The 20,237-nt window shown below is 40.1% G+C and overlaps 1 protein-coding gene across 1 annotated transcript in view; it reads right to left on the reverse strand.

Annotated features, from left to right (window-relative positions):
* Nucleotides 1-20,237, reverse strand: part of pik3c2b (phosphatidylinositol-4-phosphate 3-kinase, catalytic subunit type 2 beta) — a 174,267-nt gene that overhangs the window by 115,351 nt on the left and 38,679 nt on the right. Inside the window, exons 5-9 of the mRNA XM_063065353.1 lie at nt 20,048-20,168; nt 3,620-3,731; nt 2,241-2,320; nt 1,918-1,981; nt 84-230 (exon numbers count right to left, since the gene is read on the reverse strand). Coding sequence (XP_062921423.1) covers nt 84-230; nt 1,918-1,981; nt 2,241-2,320; nt 3,620-3,731; nt 20,048-20,168 — 524 coding nt within the window. The remainder of the gene's footprint in view (nt 1-83; nt 231-1,917; nt 1,982-2,240; nt 2,321-3,619; nt 3,732-20,047; nt 20,169-20,237) is intronic.

Here is a 20,237-nt window from a genome sequence, read left to right on the forward strand (position 1 = left end):
ATTCATTTAAAAATAATAATATACCGATGACAGCAACAGAAACACTTGGGAGATCGGAAGGAAATGGAAGTGGGTTGCCGCACCTTCTGTATCCTAGGATGCAGCCGTGAGGGGCAGGGTGGCAATTGGTTCAAAGCATTGGTTATCTCCTGTGTTTCAATTAACGCAAGCGCGTTGCAAATTGCCATCACAGACTGGACCACTCTCTCAGCTTTCGGTGAATGATCAGCCTGCAAATAATAAATATACTTCAGATAAACAAAAGAATACCCAGACTCTTTTCTGCTCAGTAATTGAACATAGCATGCATAATAGTTTACTGGAATTGCTGGATTACTGGAATTGCTGCTTTCACAAGGATCAAATATTGTAAAGGAGTAATCTTTTCCGTCTTAAATTTTATGGATGGGGATCCACTTACTACCAGAGGTCACCTGCCACATCAACTCCAGTCCAAAGTTTGGCTGAGACATGCTTCAACAATAACCTCTCACTCGGTGTCAACAAAATCAAATGTGTGATTATTGACCACAGGAGAAGGAAACGAAAGGCTCGTGAGTCAGTCCTCATGGGGGGAATTGGAGGCAGAGAGGCTCACGAGCTTTAAATCTATTAATGTTGACATATCAGAAGATTTGTCTTTGGAGCAGCACAAATCTACATATTAATTTGTTGGAATTAAACTCTGCCCACAAAACTGAGAATGAGCTGATTGCACTGTTGTGAAGGCTCTTAAATTGTGCAGTTTGTTTTAGGTAGTAGAATACTAACTTCATTCGTTATGTGCTGTGTCAGTAGACATGGGTGATCATAGTCCTTCCATGACCATGACTGTTCTTGGCAAATTTTTCTACAGAAATGGTTTGCCATTGCCTTCTTCTGGGCAGTGTCTTTACAAGATGGGTGACCCCAGTCATTATCAACACTTCAGAGATTGTCTGCCTGGCGTCAGTGGTCACATAACCAGGACTTGCCAATGTGCACCAGTTGCTTATACAACCTCCTGCCATGGCTTCATGTGACCCTGACTGGGAAGCTAAGCAGGTGCTACACCTTGCCCAAGGGTGACCTGCAGGCTAGCAGAGGGAAGGAGCACCTTACACCTTCTTTGGTAGAGACGTATCTCCACCCCACCACCCGAGATACCAACTAATAGGCACAATTTTGAAAAATTTACAGTGAAAATAATTAATGTTATTTCAGCTCCGTACGCTTTATGAATGATTTTTAGATTTGGGTAAATAATTTGAACCTATTTTCACTTGTACCCATTACCAGTCTTTAATATCCCAAGCAATACTATTTTTTGTGTAAATGGTCGCATTTGCAACTTTAAATGCATTTTGAATGAAATGTTCTGATTGAACTGAATTTTGAAATTCAGTCCCTACACAGTAACTGCTAGTAATGACTATTGAGAAACCTGGACCTTTGTCTCAATCAGTGCAAGGCCTGGCCTCATTCTGTTGTTGGTCCCTCTTCCTGACAACACTCAATACCAAACACAAAAACTCACAAAGTCGTCAGTCCTGGAGGTACCCAAGGTTTAAAAACCCTGAAGGGACAAGTTATTTTATGGAAAAAGTAAAAGAAAATTTAGGGGAACAGAATTATCATATATATAGCTCTTCACAATGTTGACTGAGAGCAGAATTAGAATTAGGGTTAACGTCATCACAGGCATATGTCTTGAAAATTGCTGTTTTGCAGGAGACGTACAAATGAAAAGAATAATAAAACTATAAATTACAATTATATATAAAATTTAAATTAAATAAGTAGTGCTAAAAGAGAAAAAGATAGTCAGGTACTGTACATGAATTCATGTTACAGGTGAATGAGCTGTCCAAGGCTGCATCAACCCAAGGCATCAGATAAAAAGACTTCAAAGCATTATTTTGTTGCCACATTACGTACCTCCGCCATCAGAAAGCTATCCACCTCGTTTTGGTAGGTGTTGAAGAGAAGGGTCAGAGCTTGCCTGCATGAATTACAAGAAAAAAGTTACGAAACAAACAATAACAATCTTTCATTGTTAAACTGAGGTGGACCGCTTACTACATATGTGTAAACAGGAGAAGAGATATTTGGTAGCTACTAGTCACTTATACAGGTGACATACTCCTGTATAATATATTCTCTCCATTACATTCATACATGGAGAGAAACTGATAAAACATCAATCATTATCAATCTCAAGTAACAGTGTTGAAACAAACACTGACGGACCACTTTCTCACCTGGTTATGGTTTGTTTTAAGGGTCTCTCTTGTAAGTGTATGTAATGATTAAGAGTCGATGGGCTTTTGTCATCACTGGCCTGTGAAAACAAAGTAACTAAAATAGGTCAGTCTATACTTCTCATCCCTTGGTAGGAGTGAGAAAATAAAGATGGAGGTACACAATAAAAAAGTGTAGACAGAAAAACAGAGTACAAAACTGAGCAAGCAAAACAAACTGTTTTATTATCCTGATGGAAAATTTAAAAAAAAACAGGAAATCTTAAATAAAAGTAGCAGGTCAAGCTGAGTTAAAAAGATAAAAAAGGAAAAAGGGCTAAAGTTTCAGGTCAAAGACCCATCCACAGAATTTAACTGTTAACTCAGATTCCTTTCCACAGATGCTGCCTGACCTGATAAGTGTTTCCAGCATTTAATCCTCTTACTTTCTTAACCTGCAGAATAAATACCTAGCATGAACCCCTGACATGAAACTACTCACTATATCCTTACCACCACAACTCTGTCATGACATCCAGCAAGAAAACTGGGATACGTATTGCTCCACTATCGCCAAATCATCTAGAAATTAAAATCTATTTCATTCACTTTAAGTTGCAAGTTTAAATCAGCTTATTTGCTTAGGAACCAGCTCACTGGACACTGTGTAATGAGACAACTGCCATGTTGAGAGTCACCTGCATATTACTAAATTAGGTGCACTAACTCAAAAATTTTCTATCCATGATACCTGCTATTTTACAGCACTCTCAAAATGTCAATTCTCCAGTAATCACAAATCAGTCAAGATGTGCCTTGGTGCAACCCGAGAGGAAAATTATCAGGGCACAAATAACTAAATTCAAATTAGTATTACTTATGCAAAAATTAGAGATCGAGAGGACTATTTGATTGGGAGAGGTACGGAGGCAAGATATCATCCACTAAACTCTCAAGAAGAGCATGTAAGGAGAATTTATGTCATCATCTGATTCAAGATTGGCTAATGCCATTTCCAGTACATAAAGTGTAAAGGAGAACAAAATATTTGTTACTCCAGATCCGACACAGCACAAAAAGCACGATGAGATAAAGAACACAATAAATATAAATATACAAGATAGCATATGCACATAGATTGATTTTATCATAAAGTGACACTGGGTGCCAGAGTGGCTGTACAAAATGCGATCAATTCAAATTCAAAGTAGCACTAATGTAAAAAGATCACAAATGAAAACAGGATGTTGCAGTCAAATCTCTTCCTTCTCAGTCTGGTGAATAACCAGGTATTACAGATAAGCAAGCACTTGTGCAATTCAATTCTTTAGCTTCTACCACTGGTGATTTTAAGATAAATATTTTGAAGGAATCAGAACAGAAAACTTTTAATTACTTACAACGCGCTTCAAGTCCTTGCAAACGGCTTTGAGCTCCATCAAGTAAAGCTTGATGTCCACATCAAACTTGCGGCAAAACTGAATGTATTTGTGGCTCCCGATTGTGTGTTTACTAGAAAAGAATTGATTCAGTCACAATCCAAAGTAAAAACTATTTCCTTTCTTAGCAAATTTGGAAAAGAGACAAGTGCAAATATAGCTATAATATCAATATTTCAACTATTGATAACTATCACCCTTTAACTTACTAAAATAAATCCAATGTACATTTTATAAAAATTAAAATAATCGAAGTCTCAACCATTGATACCAGCCTTGCTCAGTGTTCATGACTCAGCCTAAGATATACAGACCATCAGAAAATCATATAACACATCAGTAAGCAATTCAGTTCAATGGGTCAGTGCATGCACCTTCAGAGTTAGCAATCAGTTTCAATCTCCCACTTCCACCATAGCTCTGTATATTTAAAGAGGAGGTTGATAGGTTCATGATTAGTAAGAGCATTAAAGGTTAGGGGCGAAGGCAGGAGAATGGGATTGACAGGGATGATAATTTAGCCATGATTGAATGGAGGAGCAGACTAGATGGACTGAGTGGCCTAATTCCATTCCCAGGTCTTACGGTCTTTCTAATATTTGTCTACATCTAACTGGTTTTAGAAATATGTTATAAAATAGCTCTTACATCAATTTGGTAAAACAGCTTTCCTTCTATCATGATTTTAATACGGTTATTTTAAAATCAATAAAATTGTCAGTATCTGATAATAAAACAGATTTCATTTACTCGAGTGCCAGCTGCATTCAACCCAGACCCATTAAGTAAAGGATGATCCGTGACTAGTTACAAGTCTTAATTGGCACATAGTTAGCCACCTGCACCCAGGGTCCTAAAGTCTCTCTGTCTACTTTTACTCACAGAGCTCGGAGCACAAATGAAAAGCTGACTATATAGTATATTGCATCCTAAATACCATCATGGTACCATTGAATTTCCGGGCCACCATTTCTCCTCATCTGCAATTCTACCTGATGGTTTGTGTCCTGATAAATAAAATTGTCCCAAGGCAAGGCTGCATTAAGCTTTTGTGATCTGCAAGCCAAGGTCTCAAAACAAATATCCCTTTCCCTTATTTTGTCTTCAATCCACACACGTACTTTCCTGAATATTAGTCACAAACACCACATTTAGTGCAATCAGTCCATTAAATGGTCAAAAAGTTAATTCACTTCTACTAGGTTAAATATTTGGAAATTATTTTCCATTGAAAATATACCACAGGATAGCAATGACCAGTCCTGAAGGAGCATCTCAGCCCGAAATGGTAACTGTTTATCCATTTCCATGGATGCTGCCTGACCTGCTGAGCTCCTCCAGCACTTTGAGAGAGTTGCTTCAGATTTACAGCATCTGCAGACTTTCTCATGTTTACCCAATAATGTTATTCTTTGGAAGACAGATCGTTGTTATGCATTTTATTTGTTATTTTTTCATGAAATATTCTGAGACTGTATCTGCTGTGTAGCACTAAAACCCCTTCAGACACTTCATGATAAAAACCAACAGCCAGCTAAAGAACAGGACATTAGCAGAAATGGCCATAACTTCAGACAGAGCTATATTTTATCAAGTATCTTCAAGGAACGTTGGAAGGAAGACGCTGTAAAGGTTTAGGGAAGAAACTCCTCACAGGACTTCAACAAACCAAGGCAAAGTCACAATGATAGCAGTGATGGTGGTTAAAAAAGGTGGATATGTATCCAGAATTTGAGAATTACAGTTCTCAGGGTGATGGTGAAATGGGAGGTGGGGGGGGGTGAAATTGTAGGACAAAGGGATAAACATGGGCCGAGGCGAAGAATCAGAATGCAAGAATTTAAAATTCAAGCCACTGGTGTACTGGGAGTCAATATAAATGAGAGGTTGGGTCAGTTTGACATGGTTGTTTATTTCCCTTCCAAACAGGCAGAGTTACAGATGAGTTTAAGCTAATTTAATGTGTTAGAAGGGAGATATACCAGAGTATTTGGCTGACAAGGATCAATTAAAATCTTCTTTAATCAGGGATATGAGGAAGAAGGTTTCAATCTCCAAAGGATGACACATTTGGATGGTAGACAACTGTAAGGTGTGAATAAAATTCAAAGAACCACATTAGATTACAGTACCTAAAGAAGCCAGTTGTGTACCATTATGGACCCCAGGCCAAAAAACAACATGGATTAATCCCTCTTCCCAGTTCCACTGGTCTTAGTTCTGCAGCTCTACTATCAGAGCACTTTTAAAAAATATGATTGATGATCATTTCAGCCTTCACCAAATTTTCAGACACTAAATTCCAGCCAAACACACTCTCTGACAGAGAACTGTATCACACCCATGTTCTAACTGACAGCTCCACAAGCATTATATGTCACTATTCCAGTGGCTGAAAATGTAAGCAGCACAAGGCTGTTTCTTCAAATTTATATAAAGTAATACAGATATACATCATTAAAAAACATGCTTGGATTTTCAATTGGCATTTGACAGTAAAAGGCAATTATCCTGCTATGAGTCATGCATATACAGTTACAGCTAAGGAAGGCCGAGAAACTGTGTGACTACCATAAGCAGGTGTTCACATCTAATTACCAACCACTTTAATGAGTTTGAACCCAAATGCCAGCTGAGACTGGGCAGGCAAGTTGAAGAAACTCGAGAAACATTAGGTCAAAGGACTGAGCTAGTAAATCAGACATCAATCTTAGAACAACAGCTTATTGCCTGGATACCAGGGAGAGATATGATGTCATGGCACCCAGATTACAGGAAAAACAGTTTTAAAAAATCTTCAGCCACTCTCATTAGCTAATGCAATATGCTTTTTTAAATGAATGAGTCTTCATGGAAACACCAGCTTTACTTTTTTTTAAGTGTTAATTTTACTGCAACAAAATTTTAATCAATTAATAGTTATTAAAAACACAAAACACATGATTCCCAAATTAAGGAACCTAATAAACAATGATTCTCCACTGACACATTTGATTAATCAATTAATTTGTTTATGAATTATCTTTCTCTGAAAATGCAAAATGCTGATCCAATTTTGTTTAGCATCATGCACTTTTGCCTTCCAAAATATCATTTTGCAATAACATCAGCAACACCAGTACAAAAGTAATACAATATATGACAAAACAGGCATGATTTCTAAGAACTACATAAATACATTGCTTTAATTAGTATCAGAATCAAAATCGGGTTTAGTATCATTGGCATACAGTATGTCATGAAATTTGTCTTTGTGACAGGAGTACAATACATAATACTAGAAAAAATGTGAATTACATTATATCTATATTATTAGTTAAATTTAATAAGTCATACAAAAATAAAAATGTATGAGGTAGTGTTCATGGGTTCAATGTCTAATTAGTATTAATCATCTTGACTAAACCAGTAGCAAGCAAAATAATCTAATGTGGGTTTGTTGAACCTAAAGGAATACTGTGCTCAAAAAAACATTTGGAACTTGAAGCATCCAGGATTACAGATGAGATTTCACAGAGCAACAACATTCAATAGATGATAGCTTTAACATCACCTCAAGGAGTAGTTCTCAGAACAGACAGGAAGGAACTCCTCCAGTTATAACTTCCGTAAATATCAGACACTCTGCTGGTTCATAGCTGTTGTATCACATTCAGAAACAGATAAAAGGATCCTTGGCAAACAATTCATCGAATGGTATCACCCTAATTCTGCACAACCTTCAGGAGCGCAGTGCTTCGATTCAAATTGGTAGATTTACAAACCATTATAAAGGATTGAGTTCGTAACCTGATCTGGATTTTTTTTTAAAAAAAGGATAGATCATACCTGATTAATTGAACTTTGCAAAGGAATTGCCTGCTGTTAAGAAAAGAATGGAGCTTGCATATAGGTTTTGTGCTTTTGTTCTGACAAGATGCTGTGCAAAAGCAAGTATAAATAACAGCACATGTTGAAGGAAGCATAGCTGCACCAGAGGAACGGAAGGACTGAGGGAAAGGATACTTTTCTTTGGGCTGACATTACAAGTGTTGTGGTTCCACACTGGGGTCTACTTCCTTGCTGCAATGATTTGAAAACTTTTATTGAGGCAATAAAGATAAAGAGGGAGAGATGACTGCTGAGTTGCAAGGCTTCAGAGAAAGATTTATTCTTGACTATTTGCTTTATTCTCACACTGAATCATCATCTCCTTACCAGGAGTATTCATTACAAACTTCACGCCGTGGTTGTGCCCTGGAAACAAGTTCAGTCCTGGCCCCGAGTGCTCATGCTCTTCCCCATGACCATGGGAGCTCACACCCCCTCCCAACCCCGGTTTGGTTTCCTTCCACATTCCAGGTGAGTGGTGTTTAGGGTTGCCAACTGTCCCGTATTAGCCGGGACATCCCGTATATTGGGCTAAATTGGTTTGTCCCATACAGTACCGCCCTTGTCCTGTATTTCCCCCGCTAAGGTACAGCGTTCCTATGAAACTGTTCGTAAGCCGAAATGGCATAAAGCGAAGAAGCAATTACCATTAATTTGCAGTATATGGGAAAAATTTTTGAGCGTTCCCAGACCCAAAAAATAACTTACCAAATCATATCAAATAATACATAAAACCTAAAATAACACACTAACATATAGTAAAAGCAGAATCGGGAAGATTAAGTCAAAACCGATTTGTAGGGGGGAAAAATCAGCACGTACACGCATGCGCATGTCAAGCAAGTGCACGCAAGTGCCCGCGCAAGGCTTCATGGTCATGGTAGTCTTTCTCGGGGTAAACACAAGTGTCCCGTATTTGACTGCTACTTTTGTCCCTTATTTGGGAGTGAGAAAGTTGGCAACCCTAGTAGCGTTGCAGCAACAACCGAGCATTCAACATCAGTAAGACCAAAGAACTTGATTGTAGACTTCAGAAAGGGTAAGATGAGGGAACACACGTCGGTCCTCGGAGGGATTAGAAGTGGAAAGAGTGAGCAATTTCAAGTTCCCAGGTATCAATACCTGAGTCCAACATATTGATGCAGCTACAAAGAAGGCATGACAGCAGCTATATTTCATTATTGAAGAGATTTGGTACGTCACCAAAGAAACTCACAAATTTCTACAGATTTACCATGGAGAACATTCTAACTGGCAGCATCACTGTGGCGGGGTGGGGGGGGGCATCGAAATAAACTGCAGAGCTTAATAAGCTGCAAGCTTTGTCAGCTCCATCATGAGCACTAACCTCCATAGTATCTTCAAGGAGTACTGCTTCAGAAAGGCGGCAACTACGATTAAGGTCCAGGTCATGCCTTGTTCTCATTGCTGTCATCAGTAAGGTGGTACAGAAGCCTGAAAGCACACCCTTAGTGATTCAGGAACAACTTCTTCCCCTCTGCCATACGATTTCTGAATGGACATTGAACCCATGAACACGGCCTCACTGCCTTTTTTATTTCTATTTTTGCACTATTCAATTTAACTATTTAATATACGGTATATAGAATCAGAATCAGGTTTATTGTCACTGGCATGTAACGTGAAATTTGTTAATTTAGCAGCAGCAGTTCAATGCAATTCATAATCTAGCAGAGAAAAATAAATAAAATTAAAATTATAATAAATAAACAAGTAAATAAATTACGTATATTGAATAAATTTTAAAAAACGTGCAAGAACAGAAATACTGTATATTAAAAAAAAGTGAGGTAGTGTCCAAAGATTCAATGTCCATTGAGGAATCGGATGGCAGAGGGGAAGAAGCTGTTCCTGAATTGCTGAATGTGTGCTTTCAGGCTTCTTACCTAATGGTAACAGTGAGAAAAGGGCATGCCCTGGGTACTGGAGGTCCTTAATAATGGGCGCTGTCTTTCTGAGACATTGCTCCCTAAAGGCTAGTAGGCTAGTACCCAAGATGGAGCTGACTAGATTTACAACCTTCTGCAGCTTCTTTCGGTCCTGTGCAGTAGCCCCTCCATACCAGACAGTGATGCAGCCTGTCAGAATGCTCTCCACGGTACAACTATAGAAGTTTTTGATTGTATTTGTTAACATGCCAAATCTCTTCAAACTCCTAATAAAGTATAGTCGCTGTCTTGCCTTCTTTATAACTACAACTATACAGTTGGGACAGTATAGTTACTGTAATTCACATTTTTTCTCTATTATTATGTATGCAGTGTTTTGCTGCCACAAAGACAATCAATTTTACGGCATATGCTGGTGATATTAAACCTGATATAAAAAAAAACTTGCTGAATAATTGGCTACTGTAGATTACCTGCAGTAAAGATAGGAGCAAGAGAAGCAAGAAGAATTGATGGGTTTGTGAGGGAGAACAGACTACAAGAAAACAAGTGAGGGAATTGGATTGTTCCAAGAGTAGGAAGAGACCGAAGAGGCTACATATTTTCCTTCAAAACGCCAAAACAAAATTAAAAAGTGTTACATAACAAATATTTAAGAGAAGTTTCATTTCAACGTAGAAGAGAAGTTTGGATAGGTACATCGATGGGAGGAGTATGGAGGGCTCTGGTCGCAAGTTGGTGGTACTAGGCGGTTTAAATGGTTCGGCATGGACTAAATGGGCCATAGGACCTGTTTCTGTGCTGTAGGTTTCTATGCCTGTATGACTAAATCTGCGTAGGATGGATGATTGTGAAACTATTGTCATCTAGAGTGAAATTAAACAGTCTCACTGATGTTGTGATTTTGGGTATTGGAAGTCAGAAGTGGGATACTTCAGGCTACTCCCAGTTGTGACCCACGGAATAAATGATTTTTGAGAACTGAGGCTCTTTATTTTAAAATAAAGGAGAACACAGTTTAAATTTGCAGTCCTAGGCTTGGCCCATTTTCCCATTTATCACAGAGGACAAATGCACTTTGTAATATGGCTCATTCCTGAATTCTCATTAAACTGTTATTCATGCAGTGGTAAATCCAAGAGCATAAGTTCAATTGACCTTATTATAAGGAAGCTCTGAGGATGGATGGGGAATAAGAATTATCTAATAACTAGAAGTAAACTGAAGCAATAAGGAAAGCAAGGAGATGAAATAACAAATTGCTGCCAAAAATGGCAATATCCTTAAAGTGTCACAGGCAACATCCTTGTAATCAACGATCTCAGTAAGAATGGTAAATAGTCAGCATGACTTACTTGATAGAGGTAGCTGCTCATGAGATGGAGGGCACGTATATGGGGACTGTATCCATTTTGATCTTCACCTTGGGAAGTTATAATGGCATTCCTTGCTCTGTACATAACATTTTGGCCCTAATATTCAACAGGAGTCCCTGATGAATTTCAAGTCCACAAAATTTATCCTACGGTATTAGCAACCAACTGATTGAAGTCACCTTGGTATATCTGGCTTGACATTCTCACTTAAACCTGATATTGTGGGTTTGAGGGTCACTCACAGACTTGAGGACAGTAATTTAAGGCTGACAGTTCAGTACTGTACAGGGAATGCCTTGCTTTGCCCATAAGAGATAGGACCAGAATTCAGCCAAACTGCCCATCAAGTGTACTCCGCCATTTCTTCACGGCTGATCCATTTTCTCTCTCAACACCATTCTCCTGCCTTCTCCCCATAAGCATTTACACCCTCTGCCTTAAATACTCCCAATGGCCTGGCTTCTACAGCGACCATGGCAACAAATTCCACAGATTCACCACCCTCTTGCTAAAGAAATTCTTCCCCATCTCTGTTCTAAATGGGCATCTCTCTATTCTGAGGCCTGCCAGCTGGTCCCAGGCGCCCCCACAATATGAAATGTCCTCTCCGCATCCACTCTAATTAGGCCTTTCAACATTTGATGGGTTTCCATATGACACAGGAGTAGAATTAGGCCATTTGGCCCTTCGAATCTGCTCCACCATTTCATCATGGCTGATCCAATCTTCCTCTCAACCCCAATATCCTGTCTTCTCCCAGTATCCTTTCATGTCCTGACCATTCAAGAATCTATCATCCTCTGCCTTAAACATGCATAAAGACTTAGTCTCCACAGCTGCCTGTGGCAAAGAATTCTACAGATTCCCCAATCTCTGGCTCAAGAAATTCCTCCTCATCTCCATTATTAAAAAACACCCCTCTATTCTGAGGTTGTGTCCTTTGAGTTTAGACTCTCCCACCATAGGAAACACCCTATCCACATCCGCTCTATCAAGCCTTTCGGCATTTGATAGGTTTCAATGAGATCTCCCCCTCATACTTCTAAATTGCAGTGAGTACAGGCCCACAGCCATCAAAAGCTTCTCATGTGATAACACTTTCATTCCCAGAATCATTCTCATGAATGTCCTCTGAACCCCCTCCAATGTCAGCATGTGATTTCTTAGATAAGGGAACCAAAACTGCTCACAACACTCCAAGTGAAGCCTCACCTGTGCCTTTTACAGCCTCTGTATTACATCCGTGCTTTCATATTCTAGTCCTCTTGAAATGAATGCTAACATTGCATTTGCCTTTCTCACTGACTCAGTCTGCAAGTTAACAGTTAGGGAATCCTGCATGAGGGCTCCCAAGTTCCTTTGCAAATCAAATTTTTGAATTGTCGGCCTGATAAGAAAATAGACTGTGCTTTTGTTCCTACTACCAAAGTATATGACCATACACTTCCAGACACTGTATTCTTTCTGCCACGTCTTTGGCCATTCTCCTAATTTATCTAAGCCCTTCTTCAGCCCCCTTCCTCAATACTGCGCGCCCCTCCATCTATCTTCATATAGTCCGCAAGTTTGGCATCAAAGCCATCTATTCCGTCATCCAAATCATTAACATATAACATGAAAAGAAGTTGTCCCAACACTGACCCCTGCAGAACAACACTAATCACTGGCAGACAAACAGAAAAGGCTCCCTTTATTCCCAGTACTTGCTTCCTACCAATCAACCAATCTTCTATCCATGCTAGTATCTTTCCTGTAATACCATGGGTTAGCATCTTGTTAAGAAGCATGTGAGGCACCTTGTCTAAGCCTTCTGAAAATTCAAGCACATAACATCCACCGGTCATCCTTTATCTATCCTGCTTGATATTCTCTCAAAGAATGCCAGCAGATTTGTTAAGCAAGATGTCCCCTTAAGGAAGCTCTGTTGACTCTGCCTTATTTTATCATGGACCTCCAAATACCCTGAGGTCTAATCCTTAACAAGCAACTTCAACATCTTCCCAACCACTAAGGTTAGACGGAATAATTTCCTTTCTTCTGCCTCCCTCCCTTCTTGAAGAGTAGAATGACATTTGCAATTTTCCAGACCTCCAGAACCATGGCAGAATCTAGCAATTCTTGAAAGATCATTACCAATACCTCCACAGTCTCTTGAGTTACCTCTTACAGAACCCGGAGGTGTAATCCATCTGGTCCAGGTGGCTTATCCGCCTTCAGACTTTTGAGCTTACCAAGCACCTTCTCCCTAGTAATAGCAATTGTACTTAATTCTGCTACTGACACTATAGAATTTCCACCATACTGCTAGTGTTGTCTTCCACAATGAAGACACGTGCAAAATATTTAGTTTGTCCTCCATTTCCTTGTCCCCATTACTACCTCTCCATCATCATTTTCCAGTGGTCCAATATCTACTCCCGCCTCTCTTGCTTCATATATATCTGAATTAAGTTTTGGTATCCACTTTGATATTATTGGCTAGCTTACCTTCAGATTTCATCTTTTCTCTCCTTAAGACATTTTTAGTTGCCTCCTGCTGGTTTTTAAAAACTTTACAATCTTCTGACTTCCCACTAATTTTTGCTCCATTATTTGTCCTCTCTTTTACTTTTAAGCTGTCTTTGAGTTCCCTTGTCAGTCACAGTTGTGTCATCCTGCCTTTAGAATACTAATTCTTCCTTGGGATGCACAGTAACCTACAACTTTCGACTTGCTTCCAGAAACTCCAGCCATTGATATACTGCCATCATCCTTGCTAGTGTCCCCTTCCAATCAACTATGGCCAGCTCCTCTCTCATGCCTCCAATTCTCTTTACTTCACTGTAATACTGATGCATCTGCCTTTAGCTGCTCCCTCCCTCTCAAATTGCAAGGTGAAGTCCATCATATTATGATCACTGTCTCCTCAGGTTCCTTTACCTTAAGCGCCCTGATCAAATCTAGTTGTTTATACAACACTCAATTAAAAATAGTCTTTCACCTAATGGCTCAACCACAAGCTGCTCTATAAAGCCATCTTGCAGGTGTTCTACAAATTCTCTCTTGGAATTCAGCACCAACCTGACTGACCTGCAAATTGAAATCCCCCATGACGATTGTAACATTGCCACCTATGACATGCATTTTCTATCTCCCATTGGAATTTGTATCCTACGTCCTGCTACTGTTCAGAGGCATGTATATAACTCCCATCAGGGTCTTTATATCCATCTAGTTTCTTAATTCTACCCACAAGGATTCTACATTTTCCATTCCGATGTCACCTCTTTCTAAGGATTTGATTACATTTTTTTAACCAACAAAGCCACACCAACTCCTCTACCTACCTGTCCTTTTGATACAATGTGTATCCTTGGATGTTAAACTAGGAATTACGATCTTCTTTCAGCCACAGCATCATACCTGCCAATCTCTAACTACACTACAAGATCATCTACTTTATTCTGAAAATTGTGTACATTCAAATATAACACCTCCAGTCTTGTATTCATTATCCTTTTTGATTTTGTACCAATATTACATTGCAACTCATCCTACTAAAAGCAATTTTGCTCTATCATCCGCCTGTCCTTCCTCACAGTCTCACTACACACTGCATCCACCTGTACACCAACTGTCCCATCCTCAGCCTTATAACTCTGGTTCCCACCCCCACCAAATTAGTTTAAACCTTCCCCAAAAGCTCCAGCAAACCTGCCAGAAAGGATTTTGGTCCCCTTCGGGTTCAGGTGTAACCCATCCCCATTTGCCATATCATCCTATTCTTACCCTCACTGGTGCGTAGCACAGGCAAGAGTCCAGAGATTACCACCTTGTAAGCTTTGCTTTTCAATTTTCTACCCAACTCACTAAATTCTCTCTTCAGGACTTCCTCCCTTTTCCCACCTCTGTCATTGGTGCCAGTGTTTCCCCTGTAGAATGCCATGGACTCAATCCAAGACATCTCTGACCCTAGCACCTAGGAGGCAACATACCATCCAGGTGTCTCTATCCTGTCCACAGAATCTTGTGCTAACTTCTCCAATAATGGAAACCCCTAGCACTACTGCAGTCCTCTTATTCCTGCTTCCCTTCTGGGCCACAGTTCCAGAAACCTGATCACTGCAGCTCCTCCCCCCCACCACCACCCCCATTAGGTTGTCCCCCTCAACAGTATCCAAAGAGGTACACTTATTTTTGAGGGGAATGGCCACAGAGGTACTCTGCACTGGCTGCCCATTTCCTTTCCCTCTCCTGACAGTCACGCAAGTTCCTGCCTCCTGCAACTTAGGGGTGATTTCCTCCCTGTAGGTCCTATTTATCACCTTGTCAGAAACGATGTCTTCCAAATAACTCATTACACTAAGAATTTGTTAATCCATTTCAAGATTCCCTGGACTATTTGAAAAGGGCTGTTTCAGTAAGGTTCAAGTAACAAATTGGTCCTAAGAAGCTGAGATGGCAAGATCTCCCTTCCCTAAAAACAAATGCTTAACATTTTGGTGACACTTTCAGAGGGAAATTGTTCTTTGAACACCTTGAAAGCGAGAAACCACACTACACTCAGTGCCCATTTTATTAGCCACACCTGTACACCTGCTCATTAATGCAAATATCTAATCAGCCAATCATGTGGCTAAAACTCAATGCACAAAAGCATGCAGACATGGTCAAGAGGTTCAGTTGTTCAGAACAAACATCAGAATGAGGAAGAAAGGTGATCCAAGTGACTCAGACCATGGAATAATTGTTGATGCCAGACAGGGTGATTTATCTCAGAAACTGCTGATCTCCTGGGATTTTCACCGAGAACAGTCAAAAAGATGTACAGAGAAAACAAAAAGACATCCAGTGAGTGGTAGTTCTGTGAGTGAAAAGACGTTGTTAATGAGAGAGGTCAAAGGAGGATGGCCAGACTGGTTCAAGCTGACAGGACGGCAACAGTAACTTAAATAACCATGCAATACAACAGTGGTATGCAGAAGAGCATCTCTGAATGCACATTTTGAAACTCTGAAGGGAGTGAACTACAGTGGCAGAGACCACGCATGCTACCTAATAAACTGACCACTGAGTGTATGTAATTAAATGACTCGGAGCTCAGCAAACTCTTCAGCGTGAGGGAAAGTGCTCTTAAATATTCGAGTTTTAAAAATTGTTTATTGACAGAGGTTGTGTTTTGCCACCTCCCCAGTGGGACTGCTTGAAACACAGGATGTTGCACCTACCATGCTTGTACGATGAACAATCAAATATGTGCTTATCTTTCAATGTCACATATCCTGTCATGAGGAGGAGGTTTGTTTCAAATGCTGGGCATAATCGCACACATTAGTCAAAGTGCCAGTATTTTGGTGTATGTATGGAAGCTGCATGATTAATCTCGGCAGGCCTCTCACATAGTAATGCAGGGTCTCAGCTGTACATCCACACAGCACCAGTAATTGCCCCAGAGGGTGCCTGAATCATGTGGGCACATCTAACAATGCACATCATGAAAGAACAGAGAAGCAGAAACATTAACTGTCAGCCTAATTTCAGGTTAAAACAAAGGCATGGGAGGAGAACGTCTGCACCAACTTTCAACAAAATCACAATCATACCCATTTACCTCAGCTGTACATACCTGCAAGCCCCTCACACCCATCGATTCCCTTATTATTCGAAAGATATGTTAGGAAACAATTCAAAGCATAGATTACCCATGTATGATTAACCTTGAATGGCTGAACATGCTTGAGGGATTAAAGAGTTTCTCTTATTTCCAGAGAAACACACAAAACACGGGAGGGCTCAGATCAGGCAGAATCTATGGAGGGAAAGAAACAATCAACATTTCAGCCAAGACCTTCCATCATGACTGGAAAGGAAGGGGAAGAAAGCATTGTGGCTGTTGAAGGGTCTTGGCTCGAAATATCAAATCTTTATTCCTCTCCACAGATACTGCCTGACCTGTTGAGTTCCTCCATCATTTTGTGCGTGTTACTCCAGATTTCCAGCATCTGCAGAACTTCTTCATTTCTGCAGTTTTTCACTGAATGTTATATTTGCTTGTTCGAAAAAGTTGTTCATCTGGGGGAAGGCAGCAGTCACAAAGGTATCGAACCATTTTCGACACAAACAAAATGCAAATTTGAATGGAAGTTCCCCTGTATTCTCTCAAAAAAATTCAGACACATACTTTGACTGCTTTGAGATTCGAACATTCTTTTCGACAAAATAAATTGGCTGTCTTGGATTTCCTGGACTACATGCAGTTCAAGCAGTACCCTGTCTGAGGCAATAGTACTTAGGGGACATCATACAAAAACTTTGTGTATACACGTGGATAAAGTTACCAGTCTAGCACTTCCATGTACAGATCACTGGATTCATCTGCACCTGCAGAAAAAGACAAGACACGTGCTCATGCAGAAAGACATTCATTTTTCTATATGCACATGTCTGTCTGCATGAGTGTCATATTTCAGTCCACATGTGCACAAGTTGTATGTGTGTTTACATCAATGCTCAGCAAAGATGCATACACCAGGATGCTCTTTATTGACAATCATCCCCTCAAAATGAATCAATAAGCTTCAAGACCTTGGTCTCAATACCTCCTTGTGCGATTGGATTTGTGACTTCCTAGTTGTTTTTGCAACTACAGAGAAAGCATAGTTTACTTCCTCAGTTTGCAAAGATTCTGTATGACATCTAAAATGTTGACAAACTTCAATAGATGTGTGGTGGAGAGTACATTGACTGGCTGCAACACAGCCTGGGGGAGAAAGAAAACACCAGTGCCCTTGAATGGAAAATCCTACAAAAAGTAGCCGATAAGGCCCAGTCCGTTACAGGTAAAAACCTCCCCAACACTGAGCACATCTACACGGAGCATTGTCACAGGAAAGCAGCGTTCATCATCAGGGACTCCCACCACCCAGATCAAGCTCCCCTCTCACCACTACCATCAGGATGATGATATAGGAGCCTCAGGACTCACACCACCAGGTTTAGGAACAGTTACTACCCCTCAACCATCAGGCTCTTGAAGCAAAGGGGATAACTTCACTCGCTCCATCACGGAAATGTTCCCACAACCTATGGACTCACTTACAAGGACTCTTCATCTCAAGTTCTCAATATTTGTTGCTTATTTATTATTATTGCTACTTCTTTTTATATTTGCACAGTTTGTTGTCTTTTGCACACTGGCTGTAGGTCCTGTTGTGTAGTCTTTCATTGGTTCTATTATGGTTATTGGATTTATTGAGAATGCCCACAAGACAATGAACCTCAGGATTGTATATGATGACATATATGTACTTGGATAATATATTTACCTTGAACTTTGAAGATGTTCCTGCACATGCAGATAAAAGATGCACACATACACACAGACAGTACAGAGCACAACAGTTGCCTATAACTAGTTTGCTTCCAAAATAAATATTTAACAGCTGCATTAGAGACTGTCATGCACTAAACAAACTGAAAAATTAAGAGACTGCAAATAGAATTTTGTTTAAAGGAAAACTGGAATCAGAAGCTGACGAGCAAGCTCTAGTGTTTATGTGATACCTATTTAAACTGAAAATATCAACCCCACGGTCCACTCTCCTCTCCCATCAGATTCCTTCTTCTCTGGCCCTTTCCCCAGACCTGACAGCGAGCCAATGTATGGCCATTGTTGGAGTGGACTTGGAGCCGATTCAAAGCAGCAGAACTGAGGAGAGGCCGAATCATGGCAGTGGGGCCTGAGCTGGAGACCGAGGAATAAGCCAATGTTTGACTGACTTAAGTGCTGGGCCAGATTGGAAAGGTCAGATACGAGCTGAATCAAGGTGGTGGGGCCTAAGAGAGAGAAGAATGACCAGTTGCTTAGCCGGTTTTCAGCTCGCTGCTTGGCAAGGTTTACTTGTCCACACTGAACTGAGGCTGTGGCCTGCAACTAACAGGCTCCTGGATCAGCTGTGACTGGCTTTATGCTGGGGACTCACTTGCATGAACTTCAATCCCGAATGTTAATTATTGTTTGCACAACTTTTTTTTTCCTCTGCACATTGGGCGTTTGATGGTCTTTTTTAAAAAAAAATAGGTTCTATTGGGATTCTTTGTTCTGTAATAAATCTCAAGGTTGTATAGAGTATACATACTTTGATAAGAAATGTACTTTGAAATTTGAACTAGTGAGAAGGAGATGATAATTTGGCCTCTTCATGGCCCCAAGTGACACCAATTCTGTTACTAGCTTTTTAGCCCATATTTATGAAAGCAACGACACTTGAAAATTTCTGCAGATGTACCATGAAGGGTATTCCAACTGCTGCATCACCGTCTGGTATGGGGGGGGGGGAGGGGGGGTGCTGCTGCATAGGATCAAAGCAAGGTGCAGAGAGTTGTAAATTTAAGTCAGCTCCATCATGAGCACTAGCCACCATAGTATCCAGGACACCTTCAAGGAGCAATGCCTCAAAAAGGCGGTATCCTTCTTTAAGTAGCCCCATCACCCAGGTCATGCCTCGTTCTCATTGCTACCATCAGGAGGGTGGTACAGAAGCCTGAAGGCACACAGTTAGCAATTCAGGAACAGCTACTTCCCCTCTGCCATCTGATTGCTGAATGGTTACTGAAACCATGAACACTACCTCACTTCCTTGATTTCTATTTTTACAGTACCTACTTAATAAAAAAAATATACACACACACACAACCTATAATTCACAGTTCTTCTTCCTGTATTATGTATTGCATTGTACTACTGCTGTGAAGTTAATACAAATTTCACGGCATATACTGGTGATATTAAATTTGGTTCTGATAGTGGGATTCCAACTCTTTCCTCCAGATTAATAGTCTGTGTCTAAATACTAAACCAGTATCTTATACCAAAATGCTTGTCTATCCTTGGGCTCACGAATGAAGAAAAGTGTCTTTAATAAAATAGAGGGATGTGGACTGCAATATGGAATTATCTAGGGAAAAGTAATCAATTTCAGGGAAGAAAGAAAAAATTTAAATGGAAATACTGGGGGGGTGGGGGGGGCGGAGAATCCTCACATTCCGAGCAAGAAACTAATTCCAATTACAAAATGACACTTACAAATAAGTGAAAAAGTTATTGAAAGTAACTAGCCATGTTAAACCATTCACCAGTTACCTCCATTTGTGACTCTGCATGCTCTGCAATGCATCACACAAATCCTTTATGGCTTTCCATGTCCACACACAAACTACTCACTTACATGTTAAATCTTTAGCAAACAACTTACTTCTGAAGAAATTCTTCCAATCCGCAAATCTTCAAGATAAAGTTGTCAACATTTATGCCTCCGAGATCATCATAAATATAGCAGAGAGTTTGATAGATAATAAGATCCACGGTGGAGCCCCCTGGAAAACAAAGCAAAAATCACTATCAATAAACTTGCATTTTAGAAGTGCCCTTATTGGTCTTTCCTC

Source organism: Mobula hypostoma, chromosome 13 (assembly GCF_963921235.1).
Source record: "Mobula hypostoma chromosome 13, sMobHyp1.1, whole genome shotgun sequence".
Taxonomy (NCBI): Eukaryota; Metazoa; Chordata; class Chondrichthyes; order Myliobatiformes; family Myliobatidae; genus Mobula; species Mobula hypostoma.